Source organism: Rattus rattus, chromosome 6 (genome assembly GCF_011064425.1).
Source record: "Rattus rattus isolate New Zealand chromosome 6, Rrattus_CSIRO_v1, whole genome shotgun sequence".
NCBI classification, from domain to species: Eukaryota; Metazoa; Chordata; class Mammalia; order Rodentia; family Muridae; genus Rattus; species Rattus rattus.
The window spans coordinates 47,346,159-47,362,112 of NC_046159.1; the positions used below are offsets into that span (position 1 = coordinate 47,346,159).

At 45.2% G+C, this 15,954-nt stretch overlaps 1 protein-coding gene across 3 annotated transcripts; it reads left to right on the plus strand.

The window, feature by feature from the left end:
• Positions 1 to 926: 926 nt before the first annotated feature.
• Positions 927 to 15,131, plus strand: Prok2 (prokineticin 2). Of its 3 annotated transcripts, XM_032905061.1 has the most exons (4): positions 927 to 1,019; positions 4,366 to 4,491; positions 11,606 to 11,668; positions 14,378 to 15,131. In XM_032905061.1, exons 1-4 carry the CDS (start codon positions 927 to 929, stop codon positions 14,480 to 14,482), a joined length of 387 nt encoding a protein of 128 aa, XP_032760952.1. In that variant the 3' UTR covers positions 14,483 to 15,131. The 3 variants fall into 3 exon arrangements, with proteins under 3 accessions (XP_032760952.1, XP_032760953.1, XP_032760954.1); XM_032905062.1 differs by lacking the exon at positions 11,606 to 11,668; XM_032905063.1 differs by lacking the exons at positions 4,366 to 4,491; positions 11,606 to 11,668.
• Positions 15,132 to 15,954: the final 823 nt, after the last annotated feature.

Genomic DNA, 15,954 nt, shown 5'->3' on the forward strand with positions numbered 1-15,954 from the left:
AGTGATTGATCCGAACCAAAATATCCACGTAAGAAAACTTGGGAGTTTCCTAGGCTGGAGAACTGAGCTGAGAGAAAGCCACCTTCCCAGGGCCTCAGGCTGGCAGAACAAGCTGGGAGTTCTCTTTTTTTTCCCCCTTGGCAACATCCTGTTCTGCCTGAAGCTGGCTGGAAGCTGCCTAGCGGAGGGAACGCACGCACGTGAGGGAAATCAGAGCAGAAAGGGTCAGGAACAGATGTGGGCACCGGAGAAGTCATTTCCAAAGAGTAAAGGAGGCTCCCACAGCTGGAGGGGCAGCCCTCCACTTAGTAAGGGATGTGGGATTGGGGATGTGCTGCTGCTTTGTTCTTTCACTCTGCTACTCACTTGTTTTGCCCTTTGCTTGTTTGTCTGTCCTTTCTAAATTGTGCCACCTCAGGGCAGAGCCGGTGGCAGTACCTGGCACGCGCGGAGCGCTCGCTGTAGACATGCTGAACAAATGTGTACAAATACAGTGCAGTTGTGTCCGCTGCGCCTGGCACGTCGTGGGTACCCCCTGCACATCTGTATGGCAAATGATGTGCCTCTGTGAGTGTGGGGGCTGAGCACGTGAGGCTCTGGAAAGCAGGACAGCCAAGGAGGGTTTCTGAGACCACAAAAGCCGTCAGGAAGGCTGGCTAAGGGCTGCGGCGCCCCGCGGGGGCTCTGCCCGCGTGGCGCCTGTGCGCGTGGGGCGCGTGGCACGTGCGCGTGTGCGCGTGGAGCGCGGGGTGTGTGCCCGCGCCGTGCCCCCCGCGTGCTGCCTGGCGTGAGTCACCGCGGGGCTCGCCTTTATAACCGCCGCCAGGCTCGCGATTCGGCAGAGCAGCCCGGCCACGCGTCCCCAACGTCCCGGGTCCCAACGTCCCGGAACGCGTCCCTAACCGCCACCGCCTCCTCGGGACGCCATGGAGGACCCGCGCTGCGCCCCGCTACTGCTACTTCTGCTGCTACCGCTGCTGCTCACACCGCCCGCCGGGGATGCGGCGGTCATCACCGGGGTAAGCTGCCCGCGCACCTGTCGCGCCTGGATGGCCCCAGAGACACCGGGCCCAGGGTGTGTAGGGACCAGGAAGGGCGTGCCCCGTGTGGCGTTCTCTGGGATAGTTCTTTGGCCACTTGGGAATATGTTCTACTCCCAGGGCAGGGGACAGCCAGCTCAAGATGGAATTAAGTGGCCTCAGCTGCTGCCTTCCCCTCCATTCCCTCCCGCACTCCTCCCGTTTGGTCTGCTGTTCTATTTAGTAGCTCAAAGAAGTTTCTTCCCCAGTGAGAAAGTTATTTTCCAGGAGCTAGAAAAAACTACACCCCCAAATCCGGCCGCTCTTACTAAAATTGGAAAAGACGTACACCTCAAACTCCATGGCTCCGGAGTGGGTCTTTCCCTGTGAAATAACTTGGGTCCGGGCCGCGTGTGGGGCTTGGAAAGCAATTGTGGGCTCCTCTTACTGGGTTCTGGAGCAGCTGCTCTTTTATTCTTTACCACCCTCCCCACCCCCCATCCCTCCTCATCGTGAAGTTCTCGTTACATAAATTGTCAAGTTTGACTCCTGATACCTCACTCCTGGGGGCTTAGGAGCAGGCTGTCGCTAGACATTATTTAAACTCACAGAGAGTGTCTTCATCATGCTTAGAAATAGCCCATTCCTTCAAGACTGACGGGTTTCTGTTGTTGTTGTTGGTGGTGGTAGTGGTTTTTCTTGTCTATCTGAAGAATGTGTTCACAGTACAAAATTTCGGAAGACTGTTTTAATAGCCCAGCAGAACCTAGGCTGTTTGTTGTTCTTTTACTCATTGAGGAAAAAAAAAAAGTCGGCTAGCATTTTTTTTTACTCGACTTACATATTTAAATCACTTTTAACATCTAAGTACTCATTATTGGATTTCAATAGAGATGTGATTGGAACAACATGCAGGTAATAAAGTAACACGTCACTTAAGAGAAAGGTCATTATGTTGAATAACTAAAGATTGATGTTCTCCGTGTTTCTTAATGTACAGGTTGCATTCTGAAAGCTCTGGGCCTGTGACAGCATTTGGGCTATACCCCCATAGATACTTGGTTTTATGCCTGTGGTATTTATTAGAGTAGAGAGTCTTAAAACCATGTATATAGCTTCATTGGTAGCCAGTTGGTGTGCATGAACAAACGTTTCTACAGTGTCTTTGTAACACATGGGAATGGAAACATGATTGGGTTGGTTTTTTCCTCCCTTCCCCTGCTGGTCCATTCTAAGTGTTTCCTAATCCTCTAAGCCCCAAGGTTCCTGGGCAGTGCAAATGTCGTTTTGTTCCACTCACAGGAGGACACTGTTTGCTTGGCTCTGCAATGGGTTAAGAAGAATGAAGGGTACTAGGAAGCAGCTGTCTAATTAAAAAGATATAAACTTATGCAATTCTTTGTAAATTTCCAACAACTGAAGCTTTGTGTTATGAAATGAAATTTTATCTCATTTCATGTTTACATGCTGGTGGGGTTGGGGGGTTGTGATACAATCTTGTGGACTCTTTTTTTTTTTCTGTTGTTGTTGTTAATTCAATGTTATGAAAAGGGCATTGGAAAACTTTTTTTTCTAAAGCAATGTGGCAATAAAATGTAGTTAGATCCCCCTGACGGAAACCATCTGGATTCAAATGAAAAAGTCAGTGATTTATCTAGATATATTGTATACAGGGTGATAAGTGTCTAAGTGATTGATTGAATTTTAAAAGATTTTGGCTGGCTTTTTTTTTTTTTTTTAATCGGTCTTAGAAAAAGAGCTCCCGGGGCTTCAGAAGGTAGTCTTGTATATTCGTTATAAACACCGGTCTCTAACATGCAACTTTGAACTTGATATCTTCATATGATATATATTAAAACCATATTGCAAAAGGTTGTTGTGCAGACCTAACATAGGACTCTGATGGCCATGTTTGCAGGATTTCTGGTATCCAGACAAAAATTAAAAGGTGGAAATGTTTAAACATCATCTTATTTAAAAAAAAAAAAGCCATCCAAAGTTTTAAAGTTGTGGTTTTTAGCCACTACTTATTTTGAACAACAGACAGATTTCTGCACATGGTTTAAACAAAAGCGTCCCATTCTGTTGTTGTTGTTGTTGTTGTTGTTGTTGTTGTTGGCTCTAAGAAGGAGCTATGGTTCTTAAGACAAATTTTCATGGACATCAACGCAGGCTACATGGAAAGTCCTCCACAGTGGAGTCTTTGACTCTATATATGGCTGTATGTATCTGCAGTTCGTATGGCCGGGTGTGTCCTTTGAGGGATTATGGCTGCTAATTGCATCTGTGCTGTGTGCCGTGCCTGTCCTCCTCACCTGTTGGACCTCAGGGGCTTGTTCAACTGAGTTTCTAATGTGCACTTCTGTTCATCGTAAGTCAGTCAGTTCCTTTCTGCATGTCACTCATGCAAAAGACTAGTAGGATGGGGCAAAAGTCTTGGTCTGTCCCCTCCCATGCCCGGAGAGTTCTTGTTTTGAAAGAGGAAATGGTGAAAATCAGGGTACCAGAGCAGGAAGCATCCAGCGTAAATACCTGAAAGGGAACGTGACCATTTCTAGATGTTACGGTGGTGTCCTTACAGCCTGCACTGGTTTGTTCCATATTTAGAGACCAATTCCACCTTTTCTCTATAAACTGGGCCCCATATATTCAGCAGTTAATAATCATAAAATCATGTGATTTGATTTGTGTAGTTCTGCATGGTTATGTATAGTGCAGGGCTAGCGTAAACACAGTCTTCAAATTCAGCCATAAAATGCCAGAAGGAGAGAAGAGAAATGTTGGTCCCCCACCCCCCTGTCCTTCCTCCTTACTCCTGTGTCTCATCATACTGGAGCTCTTTAGTCCATGGAAGCATTCTGATCAGTGTTGACGGGAGATGTAAACACGCAAATGAAGCTTCCGGTTCTATTTTATTAAAATCTCTACTTAGGATATTTTGTGTGAATGTGGGTTCACATGTTGTGGGGGAGAGTTTCACACACACACAAGTGTGGGCATGTGTGTGGAAGACAAGAGTTAAACTCAGATGTCCTCAAGTGCATCCTTACTTTTTGAGACAGTTTCTCACACGGCTTTAGAATGCCCCAATTCAGCTAGACTGGTTGGCCACCCAAGCCCCAAGCATCGGCCTGCCTCCATCTGGGATTGCAGGTGCAAGCCGCCATGTCGCTGACTTTTCTTGTCCATTCTGAGGATTGAACGTGTGTCCTTGTGCTTGTGTGGCAAATACTTTACTGGCTGGGCATTTGGATATTTAAAGAGGATTTTCCCTGCTAATTTTAGAGTTCCCTAGCCTGAGCCTTTCCCACCATCTATATTTATCTGTTGGTTCTTTTCCTTTCAGGCTTGCGACAAGGACTCTCAGTGTGGAGGAGGAATGTGCTGCGCTGTCAGTATCTGGGTTAAGAGCATAAGGATCTGCACACCTATGGGCCAAGTGGGAGACAGCTGCCACCCCCTGACTCGGAAAGTTAGTGTCTGCGCTGGGACTCCGGGTGTACCTCTCTGCTGGGCAAGGCCTGTATGACAAAAGGCTTGGCTAGTTCACTTGAAACAGAGATCAGAGGACAGTACAGCGAGGATGCAGCTATTTCTTTCTTCTCTCCCCCTCCACTCCAGTGGTCATCTTTATACCATTGCTCTCCTGCCATTAAAAATAACCTTATATCAACACAATTGCTAACATGTGGACAAAGTAGGTATTTTACGGGAATGTGCTTTGTAAAATCAGAGTTCTTAAAAAGACTGTATGCTCAACCAGCTGATGGAGCAGAAGTCAGTCAGCTTTGTTGATTTTGTTTATGGTTTTTTTTCAGACAATCACCAATAACAAACACACTTACTCTTCATGTCTTAAACTCTATTTTGTTGGTGTTTGTTTTTGAGACAGCTTCTCCTGTTGTCCAGGCTGCCCTTGAACTCCTGATTCTACTTTCTCCACCGCACTTCCCCATTCTCCGCCCCTCACTGAGTGCTGGGTTTGCACCACAGTGCCCAGTTAAAGTTGTGTATTTTGCTTCTGTACCTGTGAAATATGATTTTCATAACTTTTGGAGATCCATGGCATTAAATTTTCTAGTGTGATTGCAGAGCAACTCTATGTCATGATGACCTAAAAAATTTTGGAAAGATTATGTCCCTGAAAGGCAGGCCATGGGCCTTCCGGATCAGGTCAGATGGGGCTTAGAGGTTGTGTTCCTAGGAATTGCAGATTCTCCAACCAGAGGGCTGGTGGGTTATTATTACATCAGTAGGTAGATGGGGGAGATTGAAGGTGACCAGACAGTATATGGAACTGTGTCCCTATCCCTCACACAGAAAACATTTAAACACAGTGTGGTGTCAGTCAAGTTCTAGGTTGGCAAGTGGCTCTCTCTCTTCTTCCTCATTGTTCCAGTCAATAAAATTTGGTCCAGGGGCAACAAGACAAAGGTCCAGGGCAGATAGACACTATGCTGCTGCTGCTGCTGCTGCTGCTGCTGCTGCTGCTGCTTCTTCTTCTTCTTCTTCTTCTTCTTCTTCTTCTTCTTCTTCTTCTTCTTCTTCTTCTTCTTCTTCTTCTTCTTCTTCTTCTTCTTCTTCTCCTTCTCCTTCTCCTTCTCCTTCTCCTTCTCCTTCTCCTTCTCCTTCTCTTCTCCTTCTCCTTCTCCTTCTCCTTCTCTTCTTCTTCTTCTTCTTCTTCTTCTTCTTCTTCTTCTTCTCTCCTCCTCCCTCCTCCTCCTCTCCTCCCTATTCCCCTCCTCCTCCTCCTCCTCCTCCTCCTCCTCCTCCTCCTCCTCCTCCTCCTCCTCCTCCACAGGTACAGGTAGCATAGTTTAGGATCAAATAGAATTCTCTCTCCTGCCTTCTTTGCTTCCCCCTTTGGGTTTGAAGCTATCATAGATACAGACATCTACCCTGGGATCCTAACTGTGCCAGACAACACTCCTTATTTTCAGACCCGTTAGGAAATGAACTTCAGTAGCCTATCGGTGAGATACACCTCAGCCTGGGGACCCTACTTGGTTACTGGGGAGCCTGTCTGAAAGCAATGTTCATGGCCAGCTTTCCTGTGGTTGGTGGCCTTGAGAAATGCTTCCTGTTACATTTGGGCCACTCTTCCTGTGGTTTGACAGTACAAGATTTCACTTGGTCATTTTTTTAAACATGACACCACCTTTTGTTCCTGGACATTCTAAGATACGACTGGTCTTACCATTAGTCACCTGTCTAATGTTAGGCTTCCCAGGAGCTGGTGAGGCTGGCCCAGCTGCTTTTGTTAACAAATCAGTTTATTTCAGTAAGGAATACTCCTAGCTAATCCTCTTTTGTGCACTGAAGCCATTGTCTCTAAGTAGCTTCCTGTTATCTTTCTGCTTTGGGATTTGTGTGCGTTGTGTATAGAGTTTATTGAGTGTACATTTAAAACATGGCCTTTTCGTATTAATAGTAGTGACTATTATGGGTCAGATGTGAGTATGAGCACCCAGGGAACAGTCTTTTGAAACCTCGGATCCATTCCCAGTGATGTACCTTCTCCAACAAGTCTACACCTCCTAATCCTCCCCAAACATTTCCACCAACTCTGGGCCAAGTGTTCAAATGCATGAGCCTATGAGGCCCATCACTATCCAAACCAGCACAGACTGCTTCATTCTGTAGGTCAGCGGTGTGAAGGCCATCTGTTTTGCTGAGTAGAAATTTGGCATGTAATTCTAGGTATCAGTTCTTGTTTTCTCTACTTTTTGAAACCATATCTAGGAAACCTACCTGTGCTGATATCCTGATGTGTTTTCCTTGTGTCTTATTTTTTCTCCAGTTTAGAGTTTGTTTAGAGTTCCTTGGATTATTTGACATATTCTGCGGGGATCTTTTCACCAGTTATGCAAAGTTATTCTTGCTATTAAAAGTCACCCTCTGTCACAGTGGATCCAAAATCATCTTTATATGTCTAGTAATATTTTGTTGTTATAAAATTAGGTGTCGTTCCAACCCTTGGCATATTCTGTTTTTTAATTCTATTTTTCTTATTCCTGTTTATTTTATAAATTTGATAGTTTACTATATTAGTAGTATTTCTTCTCATTGGAGAATTTCTTTTTCTAGTGAGATTTATTCATGTTCTTAGTGATATTATTTACTAAATTCTTTCTCTTCTGTGTAGAGGATTCCCTTAAGCATCTTTTGTAAGCCTGGCTTCATGGCTGTGAGTTCCCTTAATGTATCCTTATCACAGAGGTGCTTACTTGTTTGTTGACTGTGAAGGGCAGCCTTGCTGGGTACAACAATCTTAGTTCTTATTTTACTTCAGGACCCAAAATACATCATTCCATGCCCTCCTGGCATTTAGAGTTCCTTCTGAGAAATCTGCCATAAATCTATTTGCCTTAGAATGTTACTTGACATTTCTTTCTAGCAATGTGTAATATTCCTTTTGTCCTGTACTTTTAACAGCTTAGCCGTGCTATGTCATGATGACCTACTTCTGTGGTTATGTGTGTTTAAGGTTCTAAATGCTTCTTGTACCTAGATGTCCATGCCTTTCCCAAGATTTGGTGGGTTTTCTTCTGTTATTTTACTGAGGATGTTTTCTATGCCTTTCCACTTCAACCTGTAGCTCTTCTCCCTCTCGTGTGCCAGTAATCTCAATATTTGATTTTTTTTTTTAGGGTTCTTTCTGTCTGACAGTAACAATCCAACTGATCTGTTTTCAAGCTGTCATTTCTTCTTGGCCTTGATCTAATCTGTTACTGAGGCTATCAACTGTTTTTATCTGACCTGTAGAGGTTCTTGTTTCCTTGTGACTCCTGTCAGTTCTCCTTCTGATCCTGTGCTGCATGCATTTTTTATTATTCTTTTATTTCTGTTGAGAATGGTTCGTCTGCTGGGATGGGTACCATCTGTGATATTACGTGGCTTTCTTTTGAAAGTGTGCCCTGGGAGGTGTCAGTCCTGGGTTTTGATTGATCCACAGCACAGATTGTCTCATTCTTATAATAATCTTCAAAGCTAATTTTCCACCAAGTTTCTTCTCACAAGACCCCAATGAGGCAAAGCTAAAGTTAGAAAGAGGCTAGCTGAGTGCTCACGTGGGTAGATTGGGGCGGGGCGGGGCGAGGGCGGGGGCAGTGTAGGGGTAAGGTAGGGAGAGGCTGGACAGGGGCAGGGACTCCCTTGCTATTTTTGGTATTTAAAAAGCAACTTAATTTTGTTTCCATGACTCGAGTTCATGTCAAGTCTGAAAGCAAGTGAGTCAGTCAATCTTTTCCCACTTCTCTGCTTATATTCCTGAAGTTTGTTTTCATGGGAGGCCAAATAAAGAAATCTTTAAAAAATGATTTTATACTAAAAATCAACTGATAAACTGACCAGGCACTCGAAGACAAGGTTTTTGTGCCATGTTCACCTTCCCCCATTGGGTTGTCTACATGAAATATATTTCTAGAGCTCAGTTTTATGACATTTGATGTCAACCCCCACCCCTACCCCCCACAGCCCTGTTTCAGAAATTTTGAGAGGTCATTTTAAGGAGCTACTTTCAGGGCCAAGAACTGAAGCTGATAATTGTGGCGAAGAGTAAGTTGATATGTTCTAGAAAAATAGAGTTCTTCTAGAATGTCCTCAGCTGCATTCAAGATAGGTAAAGAAGAATGTTTTTATAAATATCTCCTGATGTGTAGTTTGGTTTCCATTTCTACTCAAGATAATGATGGTTTCTTAGTAAATTGTAAAACTATAGAGCCTTTTTGGGAAACTCTTTCTCCTACTTTGGTTTTGTCCTCAAATCTGTCTTTTGAATCAATAGAACAGTGTTTGAGATGAAGTGAGAGCAGTGGGTGGGGACAGGTAGTTTTGAGGTCAGCCTCCTGCTGTCTCAGGTGCATCCATTGACCTGTGGACTTAAAAGTACAGAAGTTTCTACTTCATATTTGGTAATAAAAGGTGGAAAAAAACAGTGGGACCTTATTGCACATGGCTATAATCTCAGCACTTGGGACCCCGAGTTTCTATTCCATTTGATGAATATAATTTATACTTGAACATTTTTGTTTCCTTTTTTTTTCACTTTAAAGAGGTGCTCTCTGATCTCACCTTAAATTTGTTCCAGCTTCTGGTTTGTTTGTCCAAGGACTAAACATAGACCTTTCTCCCCCTGAGCTACACACCCAGCTCCAGTCCACTTTGTATATGTGTCTGACTTTAATATTTGTTTATATAGGTATGTGTGTGCATGTGTGTGCACCTGCATGCACATGTTGAGGCCAGGGATCGATGTTGCTATCTTCCTCATTAACTTCCCATCTCATTTTTTGAGACGTGGTCTTTCACCGTATCTGGAGCTCCTGGCTTAGGCAGGTTGACTGGCAGGTGTTTACCAGTTATCCAGCTGTTTCCAACTCGCTGGGATTACAGATGTGCGGTGTGCCTGGCTTTCCTGTGGATGCTGGGATGAGAGTCAGGTTCGAGCTTACACAATGGGCACTTAACTGGTAGCCATTTCCTCACCCCACCCACTTTTATATAAACATAATTTTCTTCCTTTCCTTTCTTTCTTTCCTTTTCACTCTCTCTTCCTCTCTGTCTTTTTCTCTATTTTTCTTTCATTTTTCAAAGGTCACTCACTATATAGAATTTGCAACCTTCGACCTCCTGAATATTGAGATTACAGTGAGTAACTTACTAAAAAAATTTTGAAGATGTAAAACTTAGTCATTCTCCTTCTGAAGCCAGTGTATGACTAAACACTGTGAATACAATGTAAGCATGTGCCTTTTTTTTTTCCCCAAAAGGCTTTAAGGGTATGATAACTAAGGGGCCTTAACAGTTTAGTAAAAGGTGGTTAGAGAGAAGATACTGTGTGGTTTTCTCATTCTTCCTAACGTGGACATCAAGAGTCACTGGTACAGTGATCTCTCGGCACAGTTCAGAGCTGTGGCTACAGGTTCAAGTCCACTGTGTCTCACAGACAGAAACAGTGCAGCTTGACCCAGGGCTCTCAACCTCCACTCTATACCTAGTTTCTCCAGTTGGTGGCATCTTGCAAAACTGGAGGGCAATTCAGCAACAGGCAATTGTGCAGTCAGAGTCAGCTCCCACTCTCCCTCCTTCCTTCCCTGGCCCGTGTGTGTGTGTGTGTGTGTGTGTGTGTGTGTGTGTGTGTGTGTGTGCACGCTCGCATGCGTGCAGGGGCTCTTGTGTTTTCCTGGAGCTTGAAGGTAGGATCTCACCCCTTAGGCGAGCACTCTGCCAGCGAGCTATATCTTCAGACACACTTTTTCCTTGTATTTTGAGATAGGTTCTCACTAAGTGGTCCAGGCTGGCCTTGAACTCACCATCCTCCTGCCTCAGTCTCCCCACCCTCAGTAGCTAGGGATTTACAGGTTTGTGTTTCAGCCCCCCCTTTAGAAATACTCCAAGTAAGAAAGAACCATGTTCCGTCTTGATGAGTTTAGAATTTGCTGTTTGCAGATGTAGGCTGTAAGAAACTGGTGTTCCACTGATTCTAAAGCAAGCCACCAGGTTTGGACTAGTGGTTAGAATCCCACCCACGTAAACATTTCATCACTCTGTTGATACCAGTTTGCTTCATTTTGCGAGGCTTCTGAACCTAGAAGTGAATGGATGATTTCAGAACTCACGATGTTTGGGGCTAGGGACTTCCTGATGGAAAGGAAGAGAGAACTGCTTTGACCTTGACCTGCTTGGAAAGGATGCTTGGAAGGAGAAATGCTGATTGGGTCTTGGTTTGCATGAGAAAAGGCAAGCACCAGGAGGAGGGCCCAGCAGCTCAGAGAGGCGGGTGTAGCCTGCTGTTCCTGCAAAGGGCCTTTCCTTTCTGGTTCCTCCTTGTATCCTTCAGTACCTAGAACGGACAGCATATCCGCTTGAAACCTGCTTCCTGTGTCCTGTGCATTAACCCTTGGATAGGTTATATTTGACTATTTTACCCTTGCCTAGGACAAGCACAGTCCTTGACTCTGGCTGCCAGCTTTAGTTATTCGTTTCCACGAGCATTTTGAGCTAGCCCACTGTCTACTGAGAGGGCTCTCCTGGACTTTTAGGGCTTTGGCAGCATTTCCAGCATCTATTCACTGAATGTGAATAGCATCCCCCCATCCCAGCTGTGACAAACACAACTGGCTGGGTATTGCCCTATGGACGGAATCACCCTGGTAATTGAGAACCGCTGGTCCATTTTGGACTTCAAGGCTTGCCTCAGAGGAGTGTGGCAAAAATCTCAGCGTCAAAGTAGATGGTCACATCGCACACTGCCCAAGTTGTCTAAGCTGACCCAGCTATGCTCACCTGTCTGATGTGTTCTGGGTAGTAGGCTTCTCCCCACTGCATCAGCCCAGCAGCCTTGACTCACTCAATGGCAGAATCATTCTGAGCATACCATCTGCCCCAGCCCTACGGGCAGCATGGCTGTGTGTTGATGCCATGTTTAGCGCCTTGGAATAGCCACTCATCAAAAAGGCACAAAGCCCCAGGGGAACTGGCTGAGCCCTGCTCTGCCTGGTGACCACACCACAAGCCCTGCCTTCTATGATTTCTCTGACATCCTTTGTGTTTATTGATACCAATCATCTCCCTGACCCATCCAGAGTCATGTTGCAAATGGAAGGCAGGAAAGAAGAAGGGCGAAGAGAAGAAAGAGGAAGAAGGAGGTAAGAGGAATGAAAGGGCGCGGACCTGCCAAGGCGTATGCCCAGGCCGCCCGGCCTTTACCTTGTGCATGAGAATTAGGTCTGCCCTCTTAGAGCAACCCAAGAGTGAGGTCAGAACGTCTTTTGCAGAATGTTTTGTCTGAAGACAGCTGTTTGCTCTTTTTTTTTTTAAATGTGTAAAAGAAATCTATTTTGAAAGCTTCTGGGTAATTCTGGGGTGGCTTCCTTTGATAGGACAGACTAGAAATACAGAGAATGACAGCTAAAAGCATTTGAAGTTGGAAACAGGAGGTTTGTATTCTTTGACAAGAAGCCCTAAGAGTTAATCTGTCTGTCTGTCTGTCTCTCTTTCTCTGTCTCTGTCTCTTTCTTTCTCTCTCCCCCCCCTCTCCCTCTCCCTATCCCCCTCCCTCTCCCTCCCTCCCTCTCTTTTTCATCTTGCCCAGGCTGCTCTCAAATTCAGGATCCTCCCTGTTCAGTGACCTGAGTGCTGTGGCCACAGGACTGAGCCATGCAACCTGGCTAGGGTATTAGCTGAGCTAGGGGCCCTGTACCTACAGGGCAGGGTAGGTTTCCTGTCTCTGCTTTAGGACATTGGAAAGCACACATATTTTTAGTGCTAGCTATACCAGTTGACATGCCTCAATCCAACTTCACCGAGGGCATGTCCACGGACTGAAACTGAGAAGTGGCTTTGGGCATGAGGCAGGCTTCTCTTCTGGGTCAGCTTCTGGCCCAGTCCAGGTCTTCTAACCGAGCTTGTCTTTCCCATGGATTCTCTCTAAATATTCTCATGGTCTAACTTTGGTGGCTGTGTGTAAATATTTGATCTTGCATAGTCCTGACTGGCTGTGGATTCACACTTGTGCATGGAGTACATGTGGTTCTGTCTAGGCTTGGCTTTCCCTACGGGGCTTCCATAGCAAGACACTAAAAAAAGAGAGGCTAGGGAGATGGCTCATTCGGTAACATGCTTGCTACACACGCATAAAGCCCTGGATTCTGTCCTCCAAAACCTCAGTACAAAAGCCACATGCAGCGGTGAGCATCTGTAATCTCAGCACTGGGGAGGCTGCAAGTGGATCCTGGGGCTCAGTGGTCAACCAGCCTAGTGGAATCAGACATTCCAGCTTTGTTAAGAGACCCTGTCTCAAAAAGGGGAAGAGTGATGGAGGAAAGAAGGCATTCAGCATCCAGCTCAGCCCTCCAGTGGACTCTGCATGAATGTATGTCTGCACACCACGTGTGTGTGTGTACCACACACACACGCACACACATACCACAGACCACACACCACACACATACCACACACCACATACCACACACACACACACACGCGCACACATGCACACATGCACACACACACACACACCACACACATGCACATACACGCACACATACCACATATACCACACACCACATACCACATGCGCACACACATGCACACACATGCACACACATACACACACAACGCACACACACTCACACACATGTGAACACACGCAAACACACACACACACACGAAACACCGATATGAGAAAATGCAGAAGGCATAAAGACTATTTCTTTTCCATCTGTAACCAAGCCTTCAGCTCCAGATGTGTGAACTTGGGTGGTGTTCTCCTCTCTGCGCTTCCAGGTCTCGTCTGTAAAACAGGTGTGAGTCTGTATTTGAAATCTTCACAAGCTGATGGCAGGGATGGGGGCAGGATGGATACACACACACACACACACACACACACATACACACACACACACACCACACACCACACACACACACACACACACACACACACCACACACATACACACCACACACCTATATACCACAAATATACACCACACACATATACACCCACACACACACACATATACCACACACACACCACAAACAAACACACACACACACACACACCACACACACATACCACACACACACACACACACACATACCATACACACACCAAACACATACCACACACACACATACACACACACCACACACACACACACATCATACACACATACATGCACACACATACACACCACATACACACATACCACACACCACACACACACACACACACACACACACAAACGGCTTTGTATATTGTCTATTGAGCATTTGGTAATACGGATTAGGATCCAATTATCCTCAAAATGGCTTCATTCTTTTTTTTTTTTTTTTTGTTTTTTTTTTTTTTTTCTTTTTTGGAGCTGGGGACTGAACCCAGGGCCTTGCGCTTCCTAGGCAAGCGCTCTACCACTGAGCTAAATCCCCAACCCCTTCATTTGTTTTAATTTTCATTTTGTCTGAGTGCTGGACAGATGGCTCTACTGGTAAGTGCTTGTTCTGCAAGAACAAAAGACCTGAGTTCAAATCCCCAGTACACACATAAAAGGCCAAGCAAGGGTGCTCATGCCTGTGACCCCAGTACTTGGGGGGCAGAGACAGGTGTACCCCAGGAGATCACTGGCCTGCCAACCTAGTTGAAACAGCAATTGTGTGGTTCAGTAAAAGACCCTGAAAATAAGATGTCCAGAGATAGTGGAAGATCGACTTCCTGCTCTGACTTCTGCCTTCATGTGCAAGGGGTTGACCCGCACACTCAGGTGCATGTGTCATACATGCACACACATTACGCACTAAACCAACAGGTAAAGTAAAAGGTCGTCGTCTCTTTCTGACTTGGCCCCTTTTCTCTTTCAGGTTCCATTTTGGGGGCGGAGGATGCACCACACTTGTCCCTGCCTGCCAGGTTTGGCATGTTTAAGGACTTCTTTCAACCGCTTTATTTGTTTGGCCCGGAAGTGATCACTCTGAAGCAGGAACTTGAAATGTGAACCTCTACTCACTGAACAATGTCTGTCAAGTCTCGCTTGTAATTGTGTCAAAGAATATGCCAGAAAGAAATGTTCTCCCTTCCTCTCCACTTTTCAAGAAACGTTCCTATCTTTGATTTTTTTTTAAAGTGGCCTTTTTCTTTTTTTCTTTTTTCTTTCTTTTTTTTTAAGGAGAGTTTTCATTTTTGGAGAGATTTATAAAGGGCAAGGCTTTCTGGAATGGCTTCTCATTTCCCTATTTGTTTTGCCTTGACATTTTTTGAAGACCAACAACAACCATTTCCACAAATAGAGTAAGAGTGAACGTCTGTTGCAGAAACTCCCTTTTGCCCTGCCTCCCCTCTGCCAGTCCTGCCCAGTGCCCAGACAGACACACCCTTACTCTTGAAACATTCTGAGGATCCTCACCTCAGGCTAGCGTTGTGGGGCCTCTCCGCTCCCAGGCTTGCCGGTAGACCCACTGAAGAGGCATTTGAACCAGTCCGTCCAGGCAGTTCACTGGGGCAGACATTCGGAGTGCCCCAGGAACTTTCCTGAACCCATCTGGCCCACCGGCTTTCAGTTCCACTGGTTAACTGGTGGGAGGACAAAATTAATGGGATACTGAAGGAGTCTGGTCTATTTTTCTAGATGTGTTTAGTTTTTTTTTTTTTTTTTTTTCAGCCTGCTTTTTTTTTTTTTTTTTTTAAGTCTTCTTGTTGGAGACATTTTAAAGAATGTCACTTGAGGAAGCGTTGGTTTTCGTCTGGCATGACAGGAATCATTTTTAAAAATCGGTGTTAAGTTATAATTTAAACTCTTATTTGTAACCCAAAGGTTTATTGCAATGGATTTCCTGATATCCTGCCATTTGTACTGGTATCAATATTTCTATGTAAAAAATTCTGTATCAGAATAATGACGATACTGTATATCCTTTGATTTATTTTGATATTATATCCTTATTTTTGTCACGGCTGTCACCAGTTTTTATTACGAGCGGATTTCTATATAGCCCTCATCCTAAAGTCGGCAGACACCCCAAGCTGGTGAAATCACCCCAACAGTACATGCATTTTCATCTCGCATCCAGGAGAGCTGTGTTTGTGTGGATTTTAAGGTAGTACAAAAAGTAATAAGTAAACCATGTGTATCCGTCAAAAAAAAAAAAAAAAAGCTTTAGAGAGCGAAGGAAAGCGAGACACCCGGAAGTGACTATTAGCGGGAATGGACCCGTAGGCTTGCCCTGGGAAATCCGATGGAGCGTATGTAATGCTTGGCGTGGCATGGGTTAGGCTCTAACTGCACAGTGGTGCCAATATGGTCTGGCCTTGAACAACTCACAAAGTGTTGTCAACCCATATTGTGTCACAAATAAACATCTGAAACCTCAAGTTTAACTGACTACACATTTGCCACGCCCACCCACCCCGTGTTCCCCAAAGTGTATGCCTGCGGTCCGCT